Source organism: Rhineura floridana, chromosome 9, assembly GCF_030035675.1.
Source record: "Rhineura floridana isolate rRhiFlo1 chromosome 9, rRhiFlo1.hap2, whole genome shotgun sequence".
In the NCBI taxonomy this organism is placed as follows: domain Eukaryota; kingdom Metazoa; phylum Chordata; class Lepidosauria; order Squamata; family Rhineuridae; genus Rhineura; species Rhineura floridana.
Window position 1 is genome coordinate 96,221,526 of NC_084488.1, and position 27,312 is coordinate 96,248,837.

General features: G+C 41.3%; 1 protein-coding gene across 1 annotated transcript in view; it reads right to left on the reverse strand.

Annotated features, from left to right (window-relative positions):
- The window catches only part of BANK1 (B cell scaffold protein with ankyrin repeats 1), a 292,948-nt gene that overhangs the window by 170,276 nt on the left and 95,360 nt on the right, over nt 1–27,312 (reverse strand). Inside the window, exons 4-7 of the mRNA XM_061585556.1 lie at nt 16,309–16,436; nt 12,722–12,860; nt 8,442–8,584; nt 35–158 (exon numbers count right to left, since the gene is read on the reverse strand). Of these exons, the coding sequence (XP_061441540.1) occupies nt 35–158; nt 8,442–8,584; nt 12,722–12,860; nt 16,309–16,436 (534 nt within the window). The remainder of the gene's footprint in view (nt 1–34; nt 159–8,441; nt 8,585–12,721; nt 12,861–16,308; nt 16,437–27,312) is intronic.

Below are 27,312 nucleotides of genomic sequence, written 5' to 3' on the forward strand. Positions count from 1 at the left end.
ACCAAATGGAATAAAGAACCATATAAATACATACCAGCCTGTTGGTAATGACCCCTGACTTCATTTGGAAGAACACTGAAATCATGAGAAATGACAGGACTTTTCAGTAAGAATGTGAGAATGCTATCCACTTTCTCTGCCGATGAAAACTTGGAAGCCTGTGTGGGGAGGAGGAGAAAACAGAGAAGAGCATCTTGAGGGCATGTGCACATTCATTTTATCATCCAAAAGCAATCAACTGAAGAAAAACAAGCTCATTTGGGGCATTTTACATCACTGAGGCTAGAAACAGCCAACAGTTTTAAAAACAGTTGAAAGTGGTTTAATAAGAGGGATCATTTCCCAGGTGGGTTTCAGAGCTTGTGGAAGATCTCAGAGAGGATCACAGCAGCTATTTTTGAGAAAGGAAGTTCTACTTTTGAGGACCTTCTGGTTACTGAAGCAGCTGCTGCAATCTTCTATGGAGTGGCTTTTCTGATGTTGCACTGCTCACTATAGATGGGGAAGAAATTCTATTCAGTTTGCATTCAAAGATGAATGTAGTTAATTTGCACTTTCCAAAACAATGCATTGGCCAAAGCATAGCCATCCTTCGAAATTCACATGTCTCTGAATTTTGCAATGTAGTTCTCTGGCCATGTAATGTGTATAAAAATTTATGTGCTTGGGTAAAGTGTGTATAAAATGCATATATTCATCAAAATAACATACAAAAATGTATTATAAGCGAAACTGATTTGCAAAAATGTGTATATTAGCCAAATGGCATACAAAAGAGAAATTCTCACTACAATTCTGATGAATTTTCATGAGGATTTCATTTTTTTAAAAAAGCAAACTGGTGTGGAAATGAATTTAAGATTGGAAAAATGAGAAATGAGAGAGACCGAGATGCACAGGTTCGCCTATCTTTGCTGCTCACAGAAGTAGACCTCTCCGTTCCTAAAAGGCTGCTCAGTGTCTGAATGGGCTCTTATTTCTTTTGAATGGTTTTGCTAATCTCCAAATCATTAGAAAACCCTGTCAAGCCTGCTTCCAGATATGACAGTGGGATAAGTATTCACACTTTCAGCAGCAATGCCTCTGTCATTATCACCTTCAATGCTGTGGAGCCCCATATGTTGTTATTGAAGGCCTGTCTCTGGATGCCCCTGCCTTCTGAGGTGAAGAGAGTGGCCACCAGGTAGAGGCCTTCTTGGTACTGGCACCACAGTTGTACAACACTCTCTCATTATTTGTTTTCATGGCATGACATTTAATAGTATTTAGGGCCAGGGGTAACAGTTTTATTTTCCCCGCTTTAAGAGCTTTTAATAGTTTAAAGGCTTCAGTGGTTATACTGCTGCCATTGAACTGTTGCGATTTGCTGATGTGTTATTGTTTCATTACTTATATTTCATTGTTTTAATGTGATGACATAAGAATCTGATTTGAGAGGTGGGGTAGAAATATTGTAATAAAAAAGGAAATAACACTAATTAGGCAAATAGTAATTATCTGGTCTCTATTGTTCTCTGTTTTGGTGCCTTAAATTCTGCAAAGGCTATGTGTCAGGTGCAAGGAACCTCAGATAATGTAATTTTCCAGTTTTTATTTAGTTTGGATGTCAGGTGACTTGGAAAATATCTCTTCCGGGACTTCTTGTACTTGACATGAGCATCCTAGGCACAAGGTGTCCAAGTTTGAGAAAATATTTTGGGGAAAATTGTGCTTGTGTTGTAAGCTAAGCCATTATGAAATGTACATAAGAAGCTGCCTTACACCAGGTCAGGCTATTTGTCCATCCAGCTCAGTATCGCCTACGCTGATTGGCAGTGGCTGTCCTAATAGCTGGGGATTCAAAGGACTGAATCTGGGTTCTTCAGCCAGCAGAGCATGTGCTCTACCAGTGAGCCATGTCGCCTTCTGAAATTTGTATTCTGAGCAAAGTAATTGCAATTTGGCAACGTCATTAGTTAATATCTTTTCAACTTCAGATTTTCTTTTTTGATATCCAGAAAAGGCTCATCTTCTCTCCCTTAATTTGGGGTTTAAAATGATTAATGTAATTAGGAGTTTAGAAGGTGAGTAAACTCTGGAAGTTCCATCTTGCTTTCAGTTTACAGCACTGTATTTTTAACACAACAATCGCGTCCTTAAAAATGTGTGTTTGAAAGGAATTTACTACTGCCCTTAACCAAGTGCTAATAATGTAATGCATCATTTTTTTATTAATCCTTTTGTTATGAACGTAATGCCTTAGGCGGCAGACATGGTAGATTTGTCACAGGAAAATGAGACTGTCAGAATTACAAACACAGCTATTATTTTTGTTCTTGCTTTACAATTACGATATAGACATGTCAAGTGCACTCAGACTGGCCATTGTGGGACAAATGATATTTCAGGTCCTTTCCTGTCCTATAATAGATCTTGTTTTTCCAATATATGACATTGGCAGAGGCAGCCCGTGCACTGCAGAAGCCTTATCCTCTATTATTTGGTATGGCTACCATCCTGAAATGCAGAATAAGGTATCTGCATGTCAGATAATTTGGAAGATCACACAGCTGCTAGGAATGTGCTAGAATTCTGCCCAATTTGGATTTGGTACTGAATTTTCCATTAATTTGCTTATTCTCTGTTGTTGCAGATCAGATTTTTATGTTGCAATTTTCTGCGGATATTTTCAGAATTTTTTTTTTTTTTTTAAATCCACCTCTAAAATATTGAAATTAAGAACAATAATTTTAGGGATATTTCATTTTAGAATATAAATATTTCCTTTTAAAATATAAATAGTTCCTTTTAAAATATCAATATTAATATTTTTGTGAGGGGGAAAAATGGATCGGTAAAAGCAGTAGATAGTAGACAAAGAATAAACTTGAATCAATACCAGCCTGTTAACTCAACGGAATGCTTTCGAACCAGCACCAGCCGACAGATCTCATCCCTAACAGCTACATAAGGTTTTATTTAATTATAAGCATTTTATACCACTGAATATAATAATAAAAAACCCTAACCCATTTACATCAAAACAATAAAAATATAACATTCAATAAGTTTTCTTAAAAACTATCAGGTGGATCATACTCAAATAGTGCTTATCAATGGATCCTTCTGAAACTGGGCGGAAGTAATGAGTAGGGTACCACAGGGCTTGGTCCTGGGCCCAATGCTCTTCAACATTTTTATTAACAACTTGGATGAGGAGGTACAGAGCATGCTTATCAAATTTGCAGATGATACAAAATTGGGGGGCACAGCTAATACCGTGGAAGACAGAAACAAAATTCAAAGGGACCTTGATAGGCTGGAGCATTGGGCTGAAAACAACAGAATGAAATTCAGCAGGGATAAATGCAAAGTTCTACACTTAGGAAAAAGAAACCAAACACACAGTTATAACATGGGGGATACTTGGCTCAGCAATACGATATGTGAGAAGGATCTTGGAATTGTTGCTGATCACAAGCTGAATATGAGCCAACAGTGTGATGTGGCTGCAAAAAAGCAAATGCTATATTAGGCTGCATTAACAGAAGTATAGTTTCCAAATCACGTGAAGTATTTGTTCCCTCTATTCAGCACTGGTTAGGCCTCATCTCAAGTACTGTGTTCTGGTCTCTGTACTTCAAGAAGGATGCAGACAAAATGGAACGTGTTCAGAGGAGGGCAACAAGGATGATTAGGGGCCTAGAAACAAAGCCCTATGAGGAGAGACTGGAAGAACTGGGCATGTTTAGCCTGGAGAAGAGAAGACTGAGGGGAGATATGATAGCACTCTTCAAGTACATGAAAGGTTGCCACACAGATGAGGGCTGGGATCTCTTCTCGATCATCCCAGAGTTCAGAACACAGAATAATGGGCTCAAGTTGCAGGAAACCAGATTTTGACTGAACATCAGGAAAAACTTCCTAGCTGTCATATGACAATGGAACCAATTACCTAGAGAGGTAGTGGGCTCTCCGACACTGGAGGCATTCAAAAGGCAGCTGGACAGCCACCTGTCAGGAATGCTTTCATTTGGATTCCTGCATTGAGCAGGGGGTTGGACTTGATGGCCTTATAGGCCCCTTCCAACTCTACTATTCTATGATTGTGTGAAGCCACAAATGTATATCACAAATAAAACTGAGTAGCGTGCTAAATAAAAATTTAAAAATTAAGAGCCCAGGAATGCTTGGGTGAACATATAAGTTTAAAGAAGCATTTAAATGTCATTGTTTTCTCTACCTCACAAATTACCTGGGGGAAAGCTTTCCAGAAGGTGGGTGAGAAAACCTGCTTCTATGTTTTCACCAAGGGACAATCCACTGATTTTGGAATTACTCTCAGGTTCTCCTTGGAATATCTTAAAAATTGGTTTGGTTGACTGAAGAAAGCAATATCCTGGTCTCACAGGATTGTATTCAAGTAACTTTTACTCAGAGTAGACTCATTAAAATTAATAGCCATGACTAATGTAGGTCTATTAATTTCAGTGGGTCTACTCTGAGTAAAGGTTAGTTCAATACAACTGGCATTGTTGAGGGCTTTAAATGTCAACAACGAAACCTTGAACTTAGCTCAGTATTTAACAAGCACCCACTGCAGATCTTTCAATATGTGTGAGCTGGGTGTGCAGCAGCTGTATTTTGCATTAGCTGCAGCTGAACCAAGCAATGGTTCATCCATTAATCACAAATTTTACTTTGAATTTTGTGATACTAAAACTGCTTGCTAAGGCTGGATTTACAATTCTGACAACATTGGTATAAGTCAGCCTTCCTTAATCTTGTGGCCCCCAGATATTTTGGACTATGACTTCCATTAGCTCCAGCTAGCATGGCCAATGTCAGAGATAGTGACAGTTGTAGTCCAAAACATTTGGAGGGCACCAGGTTGAGTTAGGATGATATAAGCAATCTGAGCGCATTTCCTTATGCACTAGCTGAGAATGATGTAAAGATGTTCAAGCAAACTAATAAGAACATGAAATCCATGCATCCATAGTCTCCTCAAATGGACAAGCAGAGCATTAATTAAAAAAGAATGGAGCTATGCTCTTTCTATCTCCATCAGTGTCCTTTGCGATGAAAATGCATTTGGAAAATCATTTTGGATGGTAACTTATTTGCACATGGAGTTTATTCAAGGAAAACTAGCATCAATAGTCACAAAATATTTTCTGTCTTAAGGCATTGGGCTTATCCACATGGGAGCATTACTTCATACTAAAGACACTGTTTTTACCTCCATTTTCTATTTGCACTGTCCACAGTAAGGGCTCAATGCCAGCTGTAAACATGGTGTTTTCTATTCACACTGAGAGGAACAATCAATCATGCAGTTTCCTAAAGATCATGCCCTCTAATTTAACATTTCCACTCTCTCTAGTTACTTGGCAAGCTAGCATGCTCAGTTTGTTCTACCAGTTAGTTTCATTTTGAAAACAACAACAACCCAGTTGTACTGGTACAATACAGCTGAAATACAAATCTTTGTTTGAGCAGTGTTATGCTTTTGCACACAAGTTAGGGGGAAAATAAAATAAAGGCACTATTTGCAGCAACATAAAAATGCCAGCAGAATGGGACAGAGCAGCCAGAAGTTGCTCTTCAGCCCACAGGAAATGAAATAAACAAAGGAAGGAGGAGGGAGTGGGCATGGAGAGAAGAATGATTGACACATCCACCTAAAAACATCGGAGGACAGCTTCTGCAAGCACTAGAGATACGGAGTGAAAACATTTTTTCCTTCCCTTTTCGGATTATCAGAGGATTGGGTTAGTACAGATTTACAGAAGGAAAACTGTGTGATAACTTCTGTCTGCCAGTAACGTCATGTGAACCATGCAAATTAAAAGGGGATGTGAGTAGCACCAAACACACACTAAACTACCATGTAGATGAGCACTTTAAACATATTTATTTTAGTAAGCTCACAAACAACAGACTATTTAGTGAACAAGCAAAGTAAGTGACGTCTCAAGATGCCACTTGCATCTGATCCACAGAGGGGGGAAAAGGAAAGGATGTTCTGAAATTAGTTGGATCACAACAGCAAAACAATGAAAAGTGATGGATTAAGTGTGCAATAGGTAAATGCTGATGGGAGAAACAAATGCAGCACACTTGGCATCCCAAGCCATGTGGGCACTGAGCTATGACTGTGGTAGTCCTGTTAGTCCAAATGGCAGATTTGGGATTAGCAGGATCAGTGAGGGCAGTGCAGTCCTAAATAGGAACTGCAGTTAAAGCCTCCTGCACCATTCATTCAGCTCATTCTTGCAGAGCTTCCCTGCCTACTGTAGACAATGTCAAAGCAGCTACAGGGAGGGCTGCTGCCTGGACAAGCCCCAAGATGGTTTTTCTTCAGTAGGATGCTGGGCAAAAGGAGAAGAGAGAACAATGGTGGCAGAGCAACTCCCAGGCTCTCCAAACTGGGAGGACAGGGACCTATGTGGCGTGCTAGACCTTTTAAAAAAATTTAAAAAAATGATGATCCACTCCTCAATTTACTGATCTTTCAAGCAGACATACAAAAATGCTACTCAATGATTCATTAATGATGGCACCTCACTCTTCCTTCTACGTAGTGCAGGCAACAAATTTTGCACCATGTTTGCACACAATGCCACTTGAAGCATTGATAAAGGCAGCCTTGGCAGTAGGAAGAAAATGATTATCCAGTGCAAAGTGGCTCACTCGGTGGGGCAGAGCGGTCATGTTAGCTTCCTGGCAGATAGATTGCTGTTGCTTACCAGGAAGGGGAGGGGTGAGGTGGCAGGGAGTTCAGCATGGTGCAAATGCACTGGCAGAACCAATCTGGTGCTCCTGGTGGTGCATTTGCACCACACTGACCTTCCCACCACCTCATCTCTCCCTCTCTGTAAGCAACAGTGATCTGCCTGCTGGGAAGCTAGCATAATGGCTCTGCCCCAACCAGCAAGCTGCTTATGGTCCAATGGCCACAGGGATATCATAGGGCCCTAAAGCTGTTGATTCTCTTTCTTTCTAAGCTTAATTGGCCCTTTCCTAGAGTCTACAGTTATGTGTGTGGTTCCTGTACTTCAGCTTCAGGACTCTAGATTATCAGATACATCTTCTTTCTTGACCACATTAAAGGCCACCACATAGGTGATACAGCAGGGGCAGCCAATAAGGTGCCCTCCTGGTATTATTATGTCATGTTATGGTTTTATTTATATACAGCTCTTTGGTCCAGAGGTCCCCAAAGCAGTGAACACATTAATACAAAAGAAATATACGTTCAAATTACAATAAATAGAATCAAGTAACTAAAACAATATGAAATAGCAAAGTCATGAAATCTCAATCAATGGGTTGTATTCAACTCAGAGTAGACCCATTGAAATTAATGAACTTAAGTTAATTATGTCTATTCAGTTCCATCCTCTGAGTAAGAAAAGCATTGAATACTACCCAATCTCAGGGGATATATGTTAGGAATGCCAATTAGCTCTGTGGCAAAAAAAAAAAAACCCAGAAAAACCATTGATCAAGCCACAGCTAAGGTGTACACACTGCCCTCTTGCCTCTTACCCAATAGGTCAGGTTCCACCAACAGATTCTCACCCTGTGGCAGAACCCACTTTTCCCACTATCAACCAGCCAGGAGACAAATTACCCATTAACCCCACATTATAATAACCATAGCCTGGAGGAAAAGAAAAGAAATTCCTATCAATCCAGCATACATCACTTGCTCTGCTCCTGCCTCCCACCCAGGTATCCAACTCCCATCAGCCTCATCTAGCATGGCTGATGATCAGGGATGATGAAAGTTGTAGTGCACCAATATCTGGAGGGCACCATGTTGGCTACTCTTGCCAACTGAAGCCACTGAGGTCTAGTTGAGAGAATCAAATCCTCACACAGCTATGAAACTCACTGGGTGACCTTGAGAGAGCAATTCCCCCTCAATCTTGCCGATTGTTGTGAAAATAAAATGGTGGTGGTGGTAGTGAGGGAGAACCCAATGAATGTTTCCCTGAACTACTGAAAAAGCAAGGGAGGATGACAAATAAATGAACAGGCTCTGCCCAGTACTCACATGCTTATTTCAGGACAATTCTTACTTGCTATTTCTATCAAGGTTGGGATTGATGTCAGTTCTTAAACTAATTGTTTATTATAAATAATCATTGTTGAGTCAGAAGAAATGCACCTTTTAAATCTGGAAACAATCCTGTATGTTTATGGCCTTGGATGGACAGCAATGAACAGCAGCTAAGCAAGAATAATTTATTTTTGCTTGCTGAGATCTTATGCCTAGGCCTGTTATCAAGTGGTTACATCTCCATGGCTTCTTATTGATCCTATTATTATTATCATCATCATCAACAACAACAACATATGGAGTTTGCAACACAAGGTGCATTCTCCTGTCTCATAGTGGCACATATTTCCCCTCCCTTTTTATTAACTTTGAACACTGCAATCAGCCTTACCTGACAAGCAAAGGCTATTGGATCAGCCACTTTCTGAAGAATACTTTCAATCTCCTCAACCACTGTGTAGTATTCGATCTGTGTCGTAGCTTTAATTACTCCCTCACAGTAGACGTTGACGTTTACAAAGCCAGCAGGAAAATCTTATAAGACAGAAATAAAAAGCACAGAGAAGAATAAAAGAACAGAGAAGAATCATCACCAACACCCTACCACCCATCAAATACAATGCATACTATTCACATACTGGCTGCGTACACACTATCCTGCTTGTAGTGGATAAATATAGTTTTTTCTCAATCCGGAATTGGTCACGCTTATCCTCAACATGTTATTTCAATCTACATTGATTCTAGATCTTGCTTTCCATAAGGGTGGGTGTGGTTACTTGATCTGCATGTGAAAACTTTCCACTTGAGGGGGGGGAGATAGTAAACCTCCCTCTTGATTAAGTTATCCATGCCTTTTCCTCCCTGCACATTCCCCAGGTGAATGAAGAAGAAAGTGGTGATTGCAGTGGTGATGTCCACAACATCATTGGGCAGGTGTAGATACACCCCCAATGCCTGGACTGCCTACATCTTGTTTTCATCTGTTTTCAAATGGACATACTGTGGGGTAAGGCAGAATTACCATGAGCTTTTATTTTTGGAATGAAACCAGTTTCTGAAGAAGCACTTTTCGCAGCAAAAAATATGCAATAGATCTAGATTGTGTGTGGACTACACAGAAAAAACAAGTGCACATCCTCCATTGATTCTAGAATAAAATGTTGTGTGTACACAGCCACAGGAAACATTTAGGTTATCCAAATTATCATACCCTCTGGCTTCACATATTTAACTGTCACATACCAGTATGATTAGTGGCCTCATAACCAAGCTATAAAAAGGCAGCCTTCGTCAAACAGGTGTTGTCCATATGTTTTGGACTACTACTCCCCAGAATTCCACCCAGGCATATTAGCTGGGGCTAATGGGATTTGAAGTTCAAAGCATCTGGAGGGTACCAGGTTGGTGAAGGTTGTGCTAAGGATTGTAATTAGTAAGTTTCTTTATTTCTTTATACCTTTTTGTATTATGTGTGTTTGTGTTTTACTTCCTCTATTTTTAACTCTATTTCAACATAAAATTTTATAGTAAAAAAGAGGAGCTTAGTACAATATTACCTTTTCCGTGGTTTTATGTACTGAATGGAGATCCAACAGTTTAACCTTTAGCTGTATTATCTGTTTGATCAACACCAGGAATGTCAATCATATAATCTTGGTGAATGCATACAGTGATGATATTCTGATTGCCACCACACCCAAGAAGACGCATGACACAGATATGGAATAATGTTATATTTGTTAAAATATAACACATAAGTCAAATTCAATTCAAATCCAATTCAGTCAATTGATTAAATTTCCAAATACTTCGGGCAGGTGAGGCTCACCTAACTGTGAGGGAATTGACCCCCAAGTCCTGAAGACAAGTCAGTCACCTCGGACTGTAACTCCCCAGTCAAGGATGTGAGAAGATTATCCCTCCTTGCAATTGGAGTCAGGTGTGTGGTTCCAGCCTCCGCATCCTGGCCCCACCGTACAGGCGTTCACCATTATGCGCAAGCCGGTCCCACAAAGGACACTCCCCAGATCCACACCAGACATTAAGCCCTGATGGTTCCCTAGGGAGTGCCCTTTACCAGAATGCCTCAGCCGCCTCAATTTTAAGCCCAATTACCTCACCTGCCCGAATTCCATGCCAGTCATAGCAGGATCACCACAACCCATCCCGGCAGGCCAACTGAATCAAACCAAGCAGTATGGAGTAGGCAAAACCAAAGAGATCCTGAAATCAGGATCTCCAAAAAAAAATCCTAAGCCCCAATTTGGCAACTAGCAAAGCCCATACTGACAAGGGAGGGAGGGTGCATCCCGCGAGGCAAAAAAGGCAAGTTCTAAGGGAGGAGCGGTCTTATATACACCCGCTCTATCCTTCACCCAATTGGTAGAAGGATAACACCTGACTCATTCAAAACCTTCAAGAACCTTCATGAGTCTTCTCCAAAATGAGGGTGGTGGCAAACACGCCCCCGCACAAGGCGGGAATGCCATTGTTTTAATATTTTTGAGAACGTGCCAAGGGAAGTCATTTTTACTGAATATAGCCATAGGCAATCATGAGAAGGGTTGTAACTCAGTGCCAGAGCACATGCTTTACATACAAAAGATCCTAGGATCAATTCCCGGTATCTCCAGGCAGGGCTGGGACAGAGCCCAGTCTTAAGCCCTGGAGAGTCACTGCCAGTCAGTGTCAACAGTACTAAGCTTCATAGACTACTTATTTATTTAGTTATTAAATTTGTATCCTTCCCTTCCTCCCAAAGGATCCCATACTAGTATCCTGATTGAACACAGTGGAAAGTGTAAATTGGCAAATATGTATATTTTCACTGCAGTGAAAAGCGAAAATGTGTTTTCTAAAACATAATTATGCATGTGTGTGTGCATGTGTGGGTATCATTAGGTTCTTTGAAAGTGACTCATTCATTTGAGTCACTCACTGCTACACTTGAACACAGTTGACTTCTGCATTCCAGATGTAAGCACCAAACAGCAGGATATGACCATTGCCTTTATAGCCTGCTATAAACTTCTCGGAAGCATGTGGCTAAACTACAAGATGTACCTTTAATTCTTTCTAGCAAGCTCTTAATTTAGCCACTGGTCACTTAATGTAGATGAAGTACCACCTAATTTCCTCAATCAAATGTTGGGATGTATCATCAGGGATAGCAACAGGAGTTTTGGGGGGGCCAGTACCCTGTATATTTATTAGGCCCTCTGCCCCACTGACAAAAGAAAACACATGTCTGCATAAATTTGCAGTGTGCTTTATTCTAATTGGTATCCTTTTTAGTAGATGGAGGGCTCCAAAATAAATCAGGGGTCACACACAAATAATAAGATATCTTTCAGACAGAGTGACAACAGGTAAAGAAATAATATTTCTGGACCAGAAAAGGCTTAATCTGTTGCATTTTTGCCTGGTGCACAGCTGTTAAAGGTACAGGTCATGCAAGCAGTTCAAAGTTCATGAGTTGTAAGTTATGTTACTGTAGGGTACCACTAATTTGGTAAGCAATGCATGGAAATTGGGGTGGAGTGAATTCTGAAGGTGAATGCTGCCTGTGGTGAAAGACAAGATACCCCGTCCCCATTTTACATACAGAAACTGACCAAATACTACATGTACTTCAACACTGGTGAAAGAGAAATGTTCCCCACTGCACTTGAGAGCAACAGGCTAGCTTAGGGGATATAGTACTTGCTACATGGCACTTACCATTCTTTCCCTCAACACCTCACTGTTGCTCCCTGCCTCCCAGCATGTGCTGCCTGATGTGGCTGCCTCACTCTGCCTAATGGTAGGGCTGGCCCTGTTGAAGTACAAGTACTGGTAGCATTTTGAATCTCTGTTTTAGGGGCAGGGGATTTTCATTGTTCATGAACAGAAGTGCAAATGGTGCAAAAAAACTTTAGATGCTACTAAGCATCAAAGGAATTAAAAAAGGTTGAAGATTTCATTCTGAATAATTGTCAAACAAATGGCCAGAAAGGGGTGGGGAGGTACAAAGCAAGTAAAGCATGACAACATCTTGCCAAGATTCATACAGTAAAAAGAGAATATGCACTTGCACATTTTAGAGGGTATTGATTGAGAATAGCAATCTGTGACTAATCAATGACATTTTAAAATAATGCCACCTGCCATTTTAGCATATATAAACAACCCAACAAATCCAGCTTCTCATAATTCCCAAGTTTTTATCTCAGTGTTTTAATAAAGTAGCATACTGCATTTGAAATGCATGCATAGGAATAACCTTCAAATTAGTATTACACAATGAAATGTGTAGAAATTCATATTTTGTTCTTTTAATTTGGTTTATGATATGAACTACCTTGAGATAGCTTTACAACCTTGAAAGCTAGTATACAAATAATGACATGAATATTGTGTTCTGATTGAAAGTAAAACTTTGTTTCAAAAGGGAAGGGAAGTGAGCAGTCAAGTGAGGCATGGTGGGGTGGCACTGCTCACCTGATCTATGGTTGCTCGTGTTGCTGCTGCTTACCGGGAAGTAGAGGGGAAGGGGCGAGCCAGACTTGAGGTCAACATGGTGCAAACACAGCAGTGGAAGTGGTGGATTGGCTCCCCTAGTGTGTTTGCACCATACCTGGAACAGACACAAGAACGAACATGTCATATTAAATATTTCCCCCTTCTTACCTAAAGCTTTCATATACCTGACCTTCTGATTCCAAACATCTGGGTGAGTCCTGACCCATTCGTTTTCTGTCACGAATTCTATCACTACTGAGTCATCAGGGACTTCATCTCTCAAAAGAATGAATATTTCTCCAGGGTTCTATAAAGTAAGAATCATATCCAATTAGATCTTTCCATTAAGAAATGAAAAATAAAAAAAAGCTGATTGTGAGTTTTCATGAAGAGCTTTTGTGTACATTGCTTGAAACATCACCAGGAGATGTGCTTTGTCTGGATACATAGTTATATAAAGATGTTGGCAATTAGTTCACCACAGAAGAAAGGATCAATCTGGGACCACAAAAGGGTGGTGGTGAAATTAATTTGACCAGTGGAGGCTAGTCCTTTAGGATGAATGGGACACTGCCCCACCAACCTCAGTCTGTCCTCAGGCAGCCCTGAAATGATATTACCGATCACTGCCTGTCAGCCAGAGGAGGCTGGTGGACAGCTCATTGAACATTTGGACTAAAACCTGGAGCAGATTCACTGCCCCACTGATATCGAAGCCACCAGCCTCCACTGCCTGGCAGCTTCTTCTTCCTTAATTTCAGTGTTACCCTTGTAGAACTCAACAGAAAGGAGGATAGGGACAAAATTAGAATGAGTTGGCTCTACCTGTCATTGGCTCTGACTGCACATACTGTTGGTCTCTCTGCCTTCTGCCCTACCAGTCTCAATGGACACCAGCCACCACTGGCAGTTGGGGAAGGCAAGTGTCAGAAAAGGGAAAAGTTAAGTAGCATCCCCTGTCCACTAACTCTTCTACTATGCAGAGGAGCAAAGTGGCCAGAATAGAGATGCACAAGCTACATTTCACACTCATTCTTGGGGACAACAACTTACAAGCAGCAGCAGTCAAGTTCTGGAGGAGGGACTCACACAGCATGAGGGAAGGTGGCTTAACCCTTTCCGCATATTCCATTGCCTTAGTCTAAACACCACCTCCTCAGCAGGGCTAAGAGCAGAGAGGGTTAGATTCTTTTCCCCCCCTTCAACTCATGGGTGAGCAACCTATGGCCCTTCAGAAGTTGCTGGATTCTAGGGATGGGCAAATCTCTTAATTTCAATTTCTCTCAGTTTCAGTTCTCCACATTTACACATGAGTTTGCATTAAAAAAACATCCTCATGAAAATTCATCAGCATTTTAGACTTCCCAGGAGGATCGCTCCGCTTGTGCTTGCCTCTAGGACAAGCTCTCGTCTCAGAGGAAGCTTTTTCAGTTTTTAAAACCAGTCAGAAGGTTTTTTTTGACTGGGAAAATTTTCTCCCAGGCAAGGGAGAAACGTAGAGATTATCCACAGAAGTTCCGTGGTGTTTGTTGGGGGCTGGAATTCATCAGGATCGTCTATGAATGAAGGTCTAGCCAGCAAGCGTCGGACGGAGCTAGGGATTACAACAAGCTCAAACTGATTAAGCGAAACGTTTTTTTTTCTTCAAAGAAAAACGTTCTAACAGGCAAGCATTCTTCTGTCTATTATTATTTAGCTTAAATCGTTATAGCAAAAGAGATTTGTCAAGGAATTAACAACAAGAATTCCTGGGTGAGTTATAACTTTCTCTTCTACACTCGGAACTAGGAGGAAGAAAATCGAAAAAACCTATCTTTGTTTTTATTGCAAAAAGCTGGCATGGAATTGGGCATTATAAAGATATAAACGGATGAGGGGCATCTGATTTGAAGAGAGAAAATTTGATTTATTTGATATTTGAATTTTATATGTCTGGGACTATTTTTTCTGGTCTACTTCTTTTTAACGAATCTGCTTATTCTTTATGCCACTAATTATTTGGATGCTGTGTACTAAATTTGTTTTGCACTTTTGGACACATAAGAGATAAGGCAGTTTGTGCTGTCTAGAGGACTGATGTCATCAGGTTTGGAATATTAACTCCTTTGTGACTGGAAAAAGAAATAAACTGTTCTTTGCTTGGGAATAGTGGCTATAATTGGAAATTGAAGGTGTTTTGTTCTTTGGGTTTTAAGAATGACAATCAAGAAGGTGGCTGAGACCCTGGATGTACAGGAAGGGATTTCCTCTCTAGATATGTTTCAGAAAATAATGAATGAGATTAAGCTAATCAAACAAGAGATGATACAGAGCAGACATGAGATGAAAATTGAATTTGGCAGAATGAGACAGGAGCTGACAGAAATAGAGGATTCTACGAGAATGGAGGTAGATGGGACCAAAGATATAACTGGACAAATAAAAGGAGATGAAAGAAAAATTAAAGGGAAGGTTCAAGCCCTGGAGATTGGAATAGATTTATTAAATATCGACTTGGAAAAAGATTTGGATTTTATGGCTGTGATGGATCCTGGAGACAAATATTACTGTTTGGAACTCAGTGCTGTCCCTGAAGGAATTGGTGAAGAGATTGGAGATAAAGATATCATCGGTTCGAAAAAATTCCTGGACTGGAAGGATTTGATGGAACTTGAAATGGAGAAAGTTTACAGAATTAATTCCAGATTTGTGACAATGGAAAAACTTTCAAGAGATGTGCTAGTGCATTCTGTAAAAAAGAGGAACAGAGATGCGGCTTTGCAACAATATCTCAGTGATACGTTCGGAATTTATGGCAAGGAAATATTTATGATGAAGGAAATTCCTATCAGACTCTTATTATATGACTACGACAGCAAGATTATTGGGTGCGCAAAGATGGAAGTTGAAAGATGGAATCAATACGGATAATGGAAGAAGAGCTATTGAAATTACTGGATTTAGTAGACTTGAAGAGATGGATTAATTGACATGCCTATTAGGAGAAAAATTGATGGATATATATCTCAAGGATTGGAAGCTTCTCTTTGACTTTTTGTTGAAAGAATAAAATGATATGATGTTAATGTGATTTGATACCAATTAAGATAACCACTGGAGGAAGGTGATTTTATAATCTATTAAGAGACAGGTTTGTTATATATTATAGACTTATAGCTGATCTATGATAAATCAGAAGTCAATAGTTTTTATTGTATTAGTTATTAATTTGTTCTTTTTCTTTTTCTTTTGTTTTGTTTTTGAAAATTTGAATAAAAATTAATGTTAAAAAAAAAGAAAATTCATCAGCATTTTAGTATGGATTTCTCCTAATATACACATTTTTGTATGCAATTTTGCCTAACTTTTTTTGTAAAGTAGTTTTCCCTAATGCAATGCATTTTTTACATTATTTTCACTAATGTATGCATATTTTTGCACATTTAACCCTAGTATATACATTTTTGTACACATTGCTTCAGAGAGCTGCAAATTTTGAAGGATGGCTATTTTTCAGTTCACATATTGTGAATTAGATAAGTTCACCTTTAAATGTGAACTAAATGAAATGTCTCCACCATTACTACTGGCCTCTAACTCCCATCATACCCAGCTATCATGGCTAATAATTAGGAATGATGGCTGCTGGCAGTCAAGTAACATTGGAGAATGAGAGGTTAGCCCTCACTGCTATAAATTGAGCCATTCCTGCAATAGAAATATCAAAAGAGTGGCATTTTTATCCATGTTTTCCTTTTAAAAAAAAAATATCTCACCTCACATGATATCCTTGTGGGCAACAGTGAGACAGCTGGCCTTTCTAATATTTCAGAGAACACCTCGGTTTCCACACTTTTGTCTTCTAGTGTTAAGGTGCTTTTTAATTCCAGAGACAAGGCCACATCTGCCAAAGAAATTATATTAAGTTCAAAGGAGGACAATGAAGATGGTAAGTGGCATGGAAAAGAAACAGGTAATACTTTACTGAGGTAAACTACAGTAAACAAGAACTGCATATGACAGGAGGAAAAATAAAATAGGGAAGTGTATCTTTCCTAAGTCAGGCCTATACAGGGAGAAAACATCAGAACAAATTTCCTTCCAACTCCTCCAACCATCAAATCTTCACACAGTGCATAATTAAACTATGGAATTGGCTCCCACAAGAGGCAGTGATGGTCACCAACTTGGATGGCTTTAAAGGAGGATTAGACAGAGTCATGCAGGATAAGGATATAAATGGCTATTAGCCATGATGGTTGTGCTCTGCCTCCATAGTTGAAGATGGTATGATTCCGAATACCAGTTGCTAGAACTGGTGAGGGAGATTGCTTTTACACTCAAATCCTGCTTGTAGGCTTCCCTTGGGAATCTGGTTGGCCACTGTGAACAGGATGCTGGAGTAGATGGGCCACTTGCCTGATCCAGCAGGCTCTTCTTATGTTCTTATGTTTATGTTCAACAGTCTTCCTCACTGGCAGCTAACTCCCAATAGACTATAATTTCCAGCTGATCAGAGTTTGCTGTCAGCCAGACCAATAACAGAATTAACCCCTTAATTTACTGACTGAATGGTCCCTGAAGTTGTACTTCCAACAGAAGGAACTAGGCATGTTTAACCTGGAGAAGGGTGCAGGTTAATGTTTAATAAATGTATAGTCTGCTTTTAAAGAAAAAGCCTCCAAGAATTAGCAAACAAAATACATATCAAAACACTACCAATACAAATATAACTTTAAAACTTTTACAATATCTGATTCATCATAATCCTAAAAAGGCCATCACAAAACAATAGCAACCCAGCATACTATAAAATATAACCATAAACAAATGTCTCCACAGCCCAATTCACATTAGCCACTAAAAACGATAGAGAAGAGATGAGCTGTCAAGACTCATTTAAAAATATTAACGTATGGAGCCTGCCTGAACTACTGCTGATTGGATAGTTTAGTGAGGTTCTCAGGTCAGCCCTGCCGGGGTCAGACATAGCCCTGGTGGAGCACCAAGAAGACAGTCAAATTCGTCTATCAAGAGGAAGCAAAAGTCATAACGGTTTATAATGTGACCCCTGTTCTGTGTGCCCACCAACTGGATTGTCCCCTCAGGTGCATACATTTGAAACACTCTTTAAATATCTGAAGGGTTGTCACATAGAACAGGACAAACCCTTGTTTTCTGCTACTCCCAGAGGGTACGATTACAACTAACAGGCTTTAGTTACAGGAACAGTTTGACAATGGAATCAATTACTTTGAAGGGTGGTGGGCTCACCTTTAGAAGTCAATCACTAGAGGCTGGACAGCCATCTGTTGGATGTGCTCTAGCCCTGGATTTCCTTAACCAAGCAAAAGATTGGACAAAATAGCCTACAAGACCCACTACAGCTCTGTGATTCTATGATTCTCCCATTGACTTCAGTGACTCCTACTCTCAAGGAAATATGCATAGGATTGCAGCACAAGTGTTGGCCAAGATCTCTCATTTTATATGCCAAGGATGGGGAACCTCAGACCTGTGGGGACTGCAGCCACACCCTTTACCAGCCCTACTTGCACCCTCCTTCGGGGGTTTTACCTGGCTGGAATATCAGCTTGAACTTTGATAAAGCTTCTTACTTGCTAGGATTGAGAGTATAGAGGAATGTGTGAGCCTTTTGAATAAAGGTAAAATTCACATTCATTGCCCTGCCCACTTTTGCCTCTGGCCCCACCCACTATTTGCATGTTGCCCCTGGGTGGTTGCCTAGAAGGGAATGCAGCCCTCAGGCTGAAAGAGGTTTCCCACTTTCATATACAAAACACAGCTCCAAATATTCAATCCAGCTATTCCAAAATACTGTCAACCATTACTTGATCAAGAAATAGAACCAGATTAGGGTTGGGTTGAACTTTCATCCCAATGAAGAACAGCAAGACTTTTGTGGGGTTTTTAGCTTAAAAAAGCAACTGATGACTAGGGAACATTATCAAGTAATAAAGATTCAACAGGAGCTAGGAAAAGATGCTTAAATTTAATGTGTATAGTTTCACTGTTTTTTAAAAATAGTACTTATTTCTTACATTTATGAGAAGCCTCATAAAATTAATCTTCTAGATATCATACATAAAAACGTAATAAAAATATAACAACAATGAGCTTAAGAGGCAATCAGCATAAAAATTCAAGTACAAGATCAGCACATTGATTTTATTTTATTTAAATGATCTCTGTGCCACTTTTCAAAGTCACAGATGTTCCCAAAGCAGCATACACTGAAAGAATCACAGCAGAAAAAGTAAAACAGCATCATTAACTGCACAATTAAAATCAATGCATAATTTTAGTTTGTTAAATGTAAAACATATAAATAACAGATAATAAAACCATGTAAAAACATCTCAGCCAGCCCCCTCATTCTCAGCACAGGATACCAACTTCTCTGGTTTATCTTAACCAATAAAATGCTGTACAGAAGAGAATTTATACATCAAACACATTCATTCAAATTGCCAACTGTACCACAGAGACTTAAAATCAGCTCTCTTAACCTGGCACAGCATAGACAGCAATGTGGGCAACAGGCAAGCTTCCCTAGAAAGGGCATTCCGTAGTCAGGGAGCCACCACTGAAAAGGCACTCTCACTTGTAGCCACCATTTAACCATCTTATTGACACATGGAGGAGGGTGTCCACATATAACCACAGAGTATAGGTAGGTACATATGGAAGGAGGTATTCCATTAAGCACTGAGGTCCCAAGCCATGTAGTGATTTAAGTGTCAAAAACAGCTGTTTGGATTGGGCCTGAATCAGAAGCCAGTGCAGGTGAGAAAATCCTCAAGACAAGAGATAAGTTCTGACATTAATGAACACTTCAGTACCCGAATCCTCTCTGTTCAGGACACTTGCATTGCAAAACTATTCAATATTTCAGAATATTGCTGTTGCTGATTATATCATCATGCTGTTGTTGTTGCTGCTGCTGCTGTTATTTACAAAGCATTAAAAATAAATCTGACCATTCAATGAGGTCAAGAAAACTTCTTAAGTATTCACAACAGAATAATTTGTTGTTGCTATTAATGTTTTGTTTTGGTAAGAGATGTTTATTCTGCTCTTCAGATTAAAAAAAAAAACCTTCCAAGGTGGCTAACATAATTAAAATACTAGAACAGCCTTTCCCAACCAGTGTGCCTCCAGATGCTGTTGGACCACAACTCCCATCAGCCTCAGCCAGCATTGCCAATGGTCAGGAAAGATGGGAATTGTGGTCCAACATCTGGTGGCCCACTAGTTGGGAAAGGCTGTACTAGAACAACAATAAAGATATAGAAAACAGCATACATCAATACAAAAAGTAGCAGCAGAAAAATCATCATAGAAATTAGGTTAAAACAATGCATCCAAACCTACCATTTGAAAGCTCTGGGCAAATGCAAAGGTCTTCACCTGACACCAGCTAAGATGGCAGCAGCGGCTTCAGTACCTTAGGGAAGCTGAGGCCGCCATCTTCATTAAGGGCAATGCTAAAAAGCCGGCTGACAGGTAAGTGGGGGGCATGGGGGGCATGGATTGTGGAAGGGGAGCGGAGGGGCCCTCAGGAGCCCCTCAGGGGCTCCTGTAGCTCTGGGGCCCCTCAGGGGCTCCTGTAGCTCTGGGGCCCTCAGGCCAGTGCCCAACCTGGCCGCCTTCAGAACCGGCCCTGACCACAACCAAGAAAACCTGACCATGGGTAATCTAGAGTGGTCTCTCACACATTGTGAAAAAGCACTAGAAATATATTGCCAGAAAAGCAGACAAAAGAGAACACAGGTTTCCATAACATTTCCATTTATTTATTTTTTATTAAATGTGCATCCCTCGCTTCCTCCCATGTATAGCTCATTATAACTGAGGATTCGGACATTCCATAGGCATGACCTTATCCCACAAATAAAATATACAGTACAGAGGTTCACACATCTTTTAACTCAAAAGATCAAAAATGGTTTTAAAATGGTTTCCATGATGACCATGGGGCTGTCTCAATTTGTTACTGGCCTGACACATGTGTCGGGACATACCCTTGATTTGATCTTCGCCACTGGACATGGAGATGGTGATCTGGAGGTTGGGGACTTATCATCTATACCATTGTCATGGACAGATCACCGCTTGCTGAGGTTTAGGCTCACAGCGACCCTTTCCCTCCACAAGGGCGGGGGACCTGTTAAAATGGTCCGCCCCCAGAGACTAATGGATCCTGAGGGTTTCCAAAGGGCTCTGGGGGGTTTTCCGACTGAGAAGACTGGCGCTCCTGTTGAAGCCCTGGTTGATTTGTGGAATATGGAAATGACCCGGGCGGTTGACACGATCGCTCCCATGCGCCCTCTCCCTTGCAGAGCTCATACAGCTCCATGGTATACCTTGGAGCTGAGAGCGATGAAGCAAGAGCGGAGAAGGCTTGAGTGCAGATGGAGGCGGACTCCCGATGAATGTAATTATGCCTTGGTAAGTGCCTGTTCAAAACAGTATATAGTAGCGGTGAGGGTAGCAAAAAAGAGATATTTTGCTGATATTATTAAGTCATCACTCTCCTGCCCAGCTGAGCTTTTAAAAATTGTACGAGGGCTTTTACATTCTGGCCCTCGGGACATTATAGATTCATCTGTAGCCCGCTGTGATGAATTTGCCAAGCATTTTCAAGATAAGATCGCTTGCATTCGTCGGGACTTAGACTCCAATATTATAGCAGTTGGTCCTAATGAAGCATCCAGAGCACGGTCTTGTCCCCATTTATTGGATGAGTTCCAGTCGGTGCAGCTCGAGGATGTTGAAAAGATCCTTGGACTGGTGCGGGCGACCACGTCTGTTCTGGACCCTTGCCCCTCTTGGCTGGTGAAAGCTAGCAGGTCCGGAACCGCCGACTGGGCCAAGGAGGTAATAAATGCCTCTTTAAGAGAGGGAGTGGTCCCTGACTGCCTAAAAGAGGCGGTGGTGAGACCACTCCTGAAGAAACCCTCCTTGGACCCAGATAACCTGAACAACTATAGACCTGTGGTGAATGTTCCGTTCCTGGGCAAGGTCCTGGAACGGGTGGTTGCCGGCCAGCTCCAGGGGCTCTTAGATGACACTGATTATCTTGATCCATTTCAATCCGGTTTTAGGCCCGGTTTTGGCACCAAAACAGCCTTGGTCGCCCTGTATGATGACCTCTGTCGGGAGAGGGACAGGGGGAGTGTGACTCTGTTGATTCTCCTTGATCTCTCAGCTGCTTTTGATACCATCGACCATGGTATCCTTCTGGGGAGACTCACGGAGTTGGGAGTCGGGCGGTACTGCTTGGCAGTGGCTCCGCTCCTACTTGGTGGGTCGTCACCAGAAGGTAGTGCTTGGGGAACACTGCTCGACACCCTGGACTCTCCGTTGTGGAGTCCCGCAGGGATCGGTACTGTCCCCCATGCTTTTCAACATCTACATGCAGCCGCTGGGTATGGTCATCAGGAGTTTTGGGGTGCGTTGTCATCAGTATGCTGATGACACGCAGCTCTATTTCTCCTTTTCATCCTCTTCAGGTGAGGCTGTTAACGTACTAAACCATTGCCTGACCGCGATAATGGACTGGATGGGGGCTAATAAACTGAAGCTCAATCCAGACAAGACCGAGACGCTGCTGGTGAGTGCCTTCTCTGCCCAGATGGAGGATGTTCATCCTGTTCTTGATGGGGTTACACTCCCCTTGAAGGAACAGGTTCGTAGCCTGGGAGTTCTTTTCGATCGTTCCTTGTCTCTCGAGGCCCAGGTGGCCTCGGTGGCACGGAACGCTTTCTACCATCTTCGATTGGTAGCCCAGCTACGTCCCTATCTGGACAGTGATGACCTCGCCTCAGTTGTTCACGCTCTGGTAACTTCTAGGTTGGACTACTGCAACGCGCTCTACGTTGGGCTGCCCTTGAAGATAGTTCGGAAACTACAGTTAGTCCAGAATGCAGCGGCCAGACTATTGACGCGGACCAGACGGTCCGCTCATATAACACCTGTTCTGGCCCATCTGCACTGGCTTCCTATTTGTTTCTGGGCTAAATTCAAAGTGCTGGTTTTGACCTATAAAGCCCTACATGGCATGGGACCGCAATACCTGGTGGAACGCCTCTCCCAATATGAAACTACCCGTACACTGCGCTCGACATCTAAGGCCCTCCTCCGAGTGCCATCACATCGAGAAGCTCGGAGGGCGGTGACTAGATCCAGGGCCTTTTCGGTGGTGGCTCCCGAATTGTGGAATAGTCTCCCCGATGAGGTATGCCTGGTGCCGACGTTGCTATCTTTTCGGCGCCAGGTGAAAACCTTTTTATACTCCCAGGCATTTTAAAAAAAATTAAAAATTTTAAATATTCTTTTTAAAGGAATTGTTTTGTAGTGTATTTTAAAACAGTGTTTCATTGCTGGTATGTTCTGATGTTGTTTGGCTTCTGTTCTTTGTTTGTTTTGCTTTTTGATTTTCTTATATTTGTTCTATTCATATATTTTCTTGTTTATCCTCTATGTACATCGCCCAGAGAGCCTTTTTGGCTTAGGGCGGTATATAAATTAAATTAATTAATTAAATAAATAAATAAAAAACGTGGTAGGTTCCCATCCTTCCAAACAACTTTCCTCATGCTAGTGCCTGTCGAGGAGCCAGTTTAGTACTCATTGGCTTTAACCCTTAAGGGTGAGCCTGAGCTGAAATTCCACTGTGGAAGGTTTCTTGGTCACTCTTATATTAGCCTCTCTTTCTACTTTTTTTGTTTGTTCTACCTTGGTCTTCATTTTCAGTGTTGCTTTCCCTGGTGAGTCCCTCCATTTGCTTCCCTGGATGCTTTTGAGCCAATTTTTCCTGTCAGCGTTCTTTTAATTTTTCTCCTGATGCCCCCTCTCCTGTTTCCTACCCTTTCCCCCTCCTTGCAGCTTTTTTCTAGGGTTCATTTATCACTCAAGTCTTCTCCTCAGTTTTGGTTTCTTTTCAAGCCCTTTTGTTATTGTCTGTAGAGTTTAATTTGTTAATTCATTCTTCCCTCAGTATTATCCTTCCTGCTTCTTCCCTTCCTGTTCCATCCCTCAGCTGCAGCAGTGGCAGTGGCTGCCTTTTTCAAGCATTCTTTTCTCTCTCTTTTTTCCTCCATCGCCCTATATCTGTTCCTGGTTTCCTCTTTCTGATCTCCGTTACTGTTTTCATTTGTTCTTGTTGCTTCTTCTGCTTCTGTCCCAATCCTCTTATCCATATTATTTTTTTCCAAAAACATTTTAAGTGCCTTTCAGTGCAGTTTCCATTATAACGCAGAAGCCTGGTTACATATTTTGTCCTCCAACCCCCACATCATAATGAGCTTTCACTGTACCATAAATGTGCATAACAGTAGATGTACATTTGAAAACAGATTAACATTCACATATAATTACTACAATTAAAATAGAAATATAATACATCTCACCATGCTGGGGAATATGGTGACCAAGTGACCCCATGAACTTGCTTAGTGTGTTGTCCAGATGCTAATTGTAGATGGGCAACTTCAAGGCCACCTCCCCTGCTCAAGGCTCTTTTTCTTGAAACCAGACTGGGACAACCCTTCAAGTAGGTGATGATCCTCTGTAAAGTAGGACACATGGCTAGCCTAGGGCTGAAGGCAGTCGGTTAGACCTGAAGAATGAGGATAGCTAAACAGGGCCATGAAGGAGAAGGTAGTCCTTAATATATGCTAGTTCCAAGCCATTTAGGGTTTTAAAGACTGACAGCATCATATTGAACTGGATCTGGAAATGAACAGGAGCTGTATTACAACTGCAAGATGTGTTCTGTATGCCCTGTCTCACATAGTATTTCACTTTTTAAAATCTTGTATTATGTCTTCAGTTGTGAGCTGCCTTGGGAACATGGAGGATGACTAATTTTTAGAAATAAATAAATGGTAACCTAGCTATGATATTCTGTACTAACTATCACTTCTGAACTGTATTCCAGGGAAACTACATGTACAAATGCATTAAAATCTTCCAAATAGAAAGTTACCAGAGCATGAATAACTATGTGCAGGCTGTCCTTTTCCAGGAAAGGCCATAGCTGGTGCACCAGTCATATGGAAGATGTTTTGAACCACCAAAGCCATTTGAGCTTCCAAATAGATGGCCAGGTCTAATCGCACCCCCAGACTGCAAACCTGGTTCTTCAGCATAAGTCCATCCTCATCCAAAAAAGGCCATCCATACTCTCCCAGCACAGATGAACAATCTAAACAGATGCAGACTGGGATAAGGTCTCTGCTTAAAAGGCTTCTTGAAAGAGGAAAGTCTTCAGTAGGTGCCAAAAAGATAACAGAGATTGTTTCTGTCTAATATCTAAGGGGAGAGAATTCCAAAGGTTTGATGCCACAACACTATTGGTCCACTTCCCATGTTGTGTGGAACAGACCTCCTGATAAGATGGTATCTACAGGAGGCCCTCAGCTGGGTGTATAAGGGGTAAGATAATTTTTCAGATATCCTGGTCCCAAGCTGTATAGAGCTTTATAGCACCTTGAACTTGGCCCAGTAGCTAATGGGCAACCAGTGCAATTCTTTCAGGAGCAGGGTAACATGTTGGCAATATCCTGCTCCAGTGAGCAGTTGTGCTGCTGTATTTTGCACCAGTTGCAGCTTCTAGGCCAACCTCAAGGGCAACCCCGCATAGAGTGCATTACAGTAATCTAGCCTGGAGTTTACCAGTGCATGGACAATAGTGGTCAGGCTATCCTGGTGCAGAAATGGCTGCAGCTGTCTTACCAGCTGAAGATGGTAAAAGTTAGTCCTAACTACTGAGGTCACATGAGCCTCCAATGTCAAAGATGGATCCAGGAGCACCCCAGACTATGAACCTACTCTTTCAGAGGGAGTACAACCCCATCCAAAGCAAGCAATTGACCAATTATCTAGACTCGGGAACCACCCATCCACAATGCCTCCATCTTGTTACGATTCAGATATTATGGATTATTATCATGGTATGTATGTTAATTAGATTACAAATGCCAGGATATTTGCACAATAGTTGACACTGACTTATCAATTGTCACTGTAACCATTTTGCTTTTACATAATTATCATTCTGTTTGTTTGCATTTTGTTTTTGTCTGACCTCACCCCATTCTGTTACCCCCACCTCACCCATATGCTTGTATAAATGCCTGCCAATTTAGGATTACGCTCTAAGTATCTGATAAAGTCGATCCTGGTCCATGAAAGCTTATGTTATGATATTGTTTTTTAGTCTTTAAGGTGTCACAGGATGCTTTGGTGTTTTTGCTGCAGCAATATAACATGGATTCTTTTCACATAATACCTCTTCACACAGCTCATAGTTAAACTCCCACAAGAGACAGTGATGGCCACTAACTTGGATGGCATTAAAACCCCAGCTAGTTTGGTCCGTGAGGCCATTTTGGGCAAGCCATACATATTCACCCTACATCCATTACATCAGGTATGGGACAGGTAAGGGCAAGGTTTGGCTACCCTTGTTCTATAGACCCTTGTTCTAATCTGCAATGACAATGTTTATTTACCTCTGAATGAGAGATGGGAGCCTGTGGCCATCCAGATGTTATTAGCTTAAAAGGGCGTTGCAGTTACTGGCTATTATCAGCTGGTTATTGGGGAGCTTCTAAAGCTTTGCACAAAGCAGGACTGTACTCCTGCGCATCAGCTGATAAGTCTGGGTACATGAGAGAGTGCTCTGCAAGGAACTTGCGCGCACACACAATCCCAGTGCTAAACAAGTCTGACCTTCCCACACATTGGCCGATATAAGGGGATATCAATCCAGCTTGATTTGGGTCCATGAGAGAACTCCTGGCAGGAAACACCCTTGTGAATTTGAACCTGCTCAGTTTGGCTGCACTTTGAAGGCTTGAAGTTGGGACTTAAACCACCACATAGGCAGCAAAGTGCTGTTAAAAGGAAGTCCCCCCCCCTTGTTTCAGAAGCTGTTTCAATGCTCTTCAAAGGGGTTTACTGACTTCAGAGTTTCAAAGCACCAAATCACCTAATTTGGCATGTAAGGCAACTCCTGATAAGGATCTGGCCCATGGAGCCAAAAAGGGTCCCTTCCCTTGTTCTATAGACAGTTTCTGATCTGATACCATGTGTCTTTACCTCTACATCAGAGATGGGGACCTGTGGCCATCCAGATGTTATTGGACTTCAACTCTCAACAGTCCCAGCCAGTGTGATCAATGGTCAGGGATGATAGGAGTTGTAGTCTGGAGGGCCATTCCTGCTGTATATTATAAAAAGTTCTTTGAAAACAGTAGCCCTTGTGGCATTGCTCTCTCAGAGCTAAATATATCGTAGTCACATTATAGCTAAATAACTATGGACTGGGGAAAATACATCTTATTCAGAATTTGTTTGGCCTTCGTTACCACCATTTCTAAATGTAAATGAAAAATCAAGCCATTTCTTACCTTTAGAAATGTTTCTAGCAAACCAGCCACGTAATTGCTCTCTTTTGCCACATAGCCAATGCGTGTAAGCTTGTACTTTGTGGGAGCAGCGCTTTGAATAATGGGTGTGTAAACACAGGTCCTTTATTTTAGGATTCAAACATCTGAACTCATTAGCAGTATCTAACGATGCTTACACTGTGTTCTGAGCTGAAAACTAAATAGAAAAATCTATGGACTAATCCCCTTGGGTATTTAAGGTACTCCTGCTGAGAATTACAGTCCATCACAAAGGGTAATGCTCTGTCTGAGGCCGCTTTCTTTGGCAACCTTTTGACAAATATCTATTGCCATTTTTCA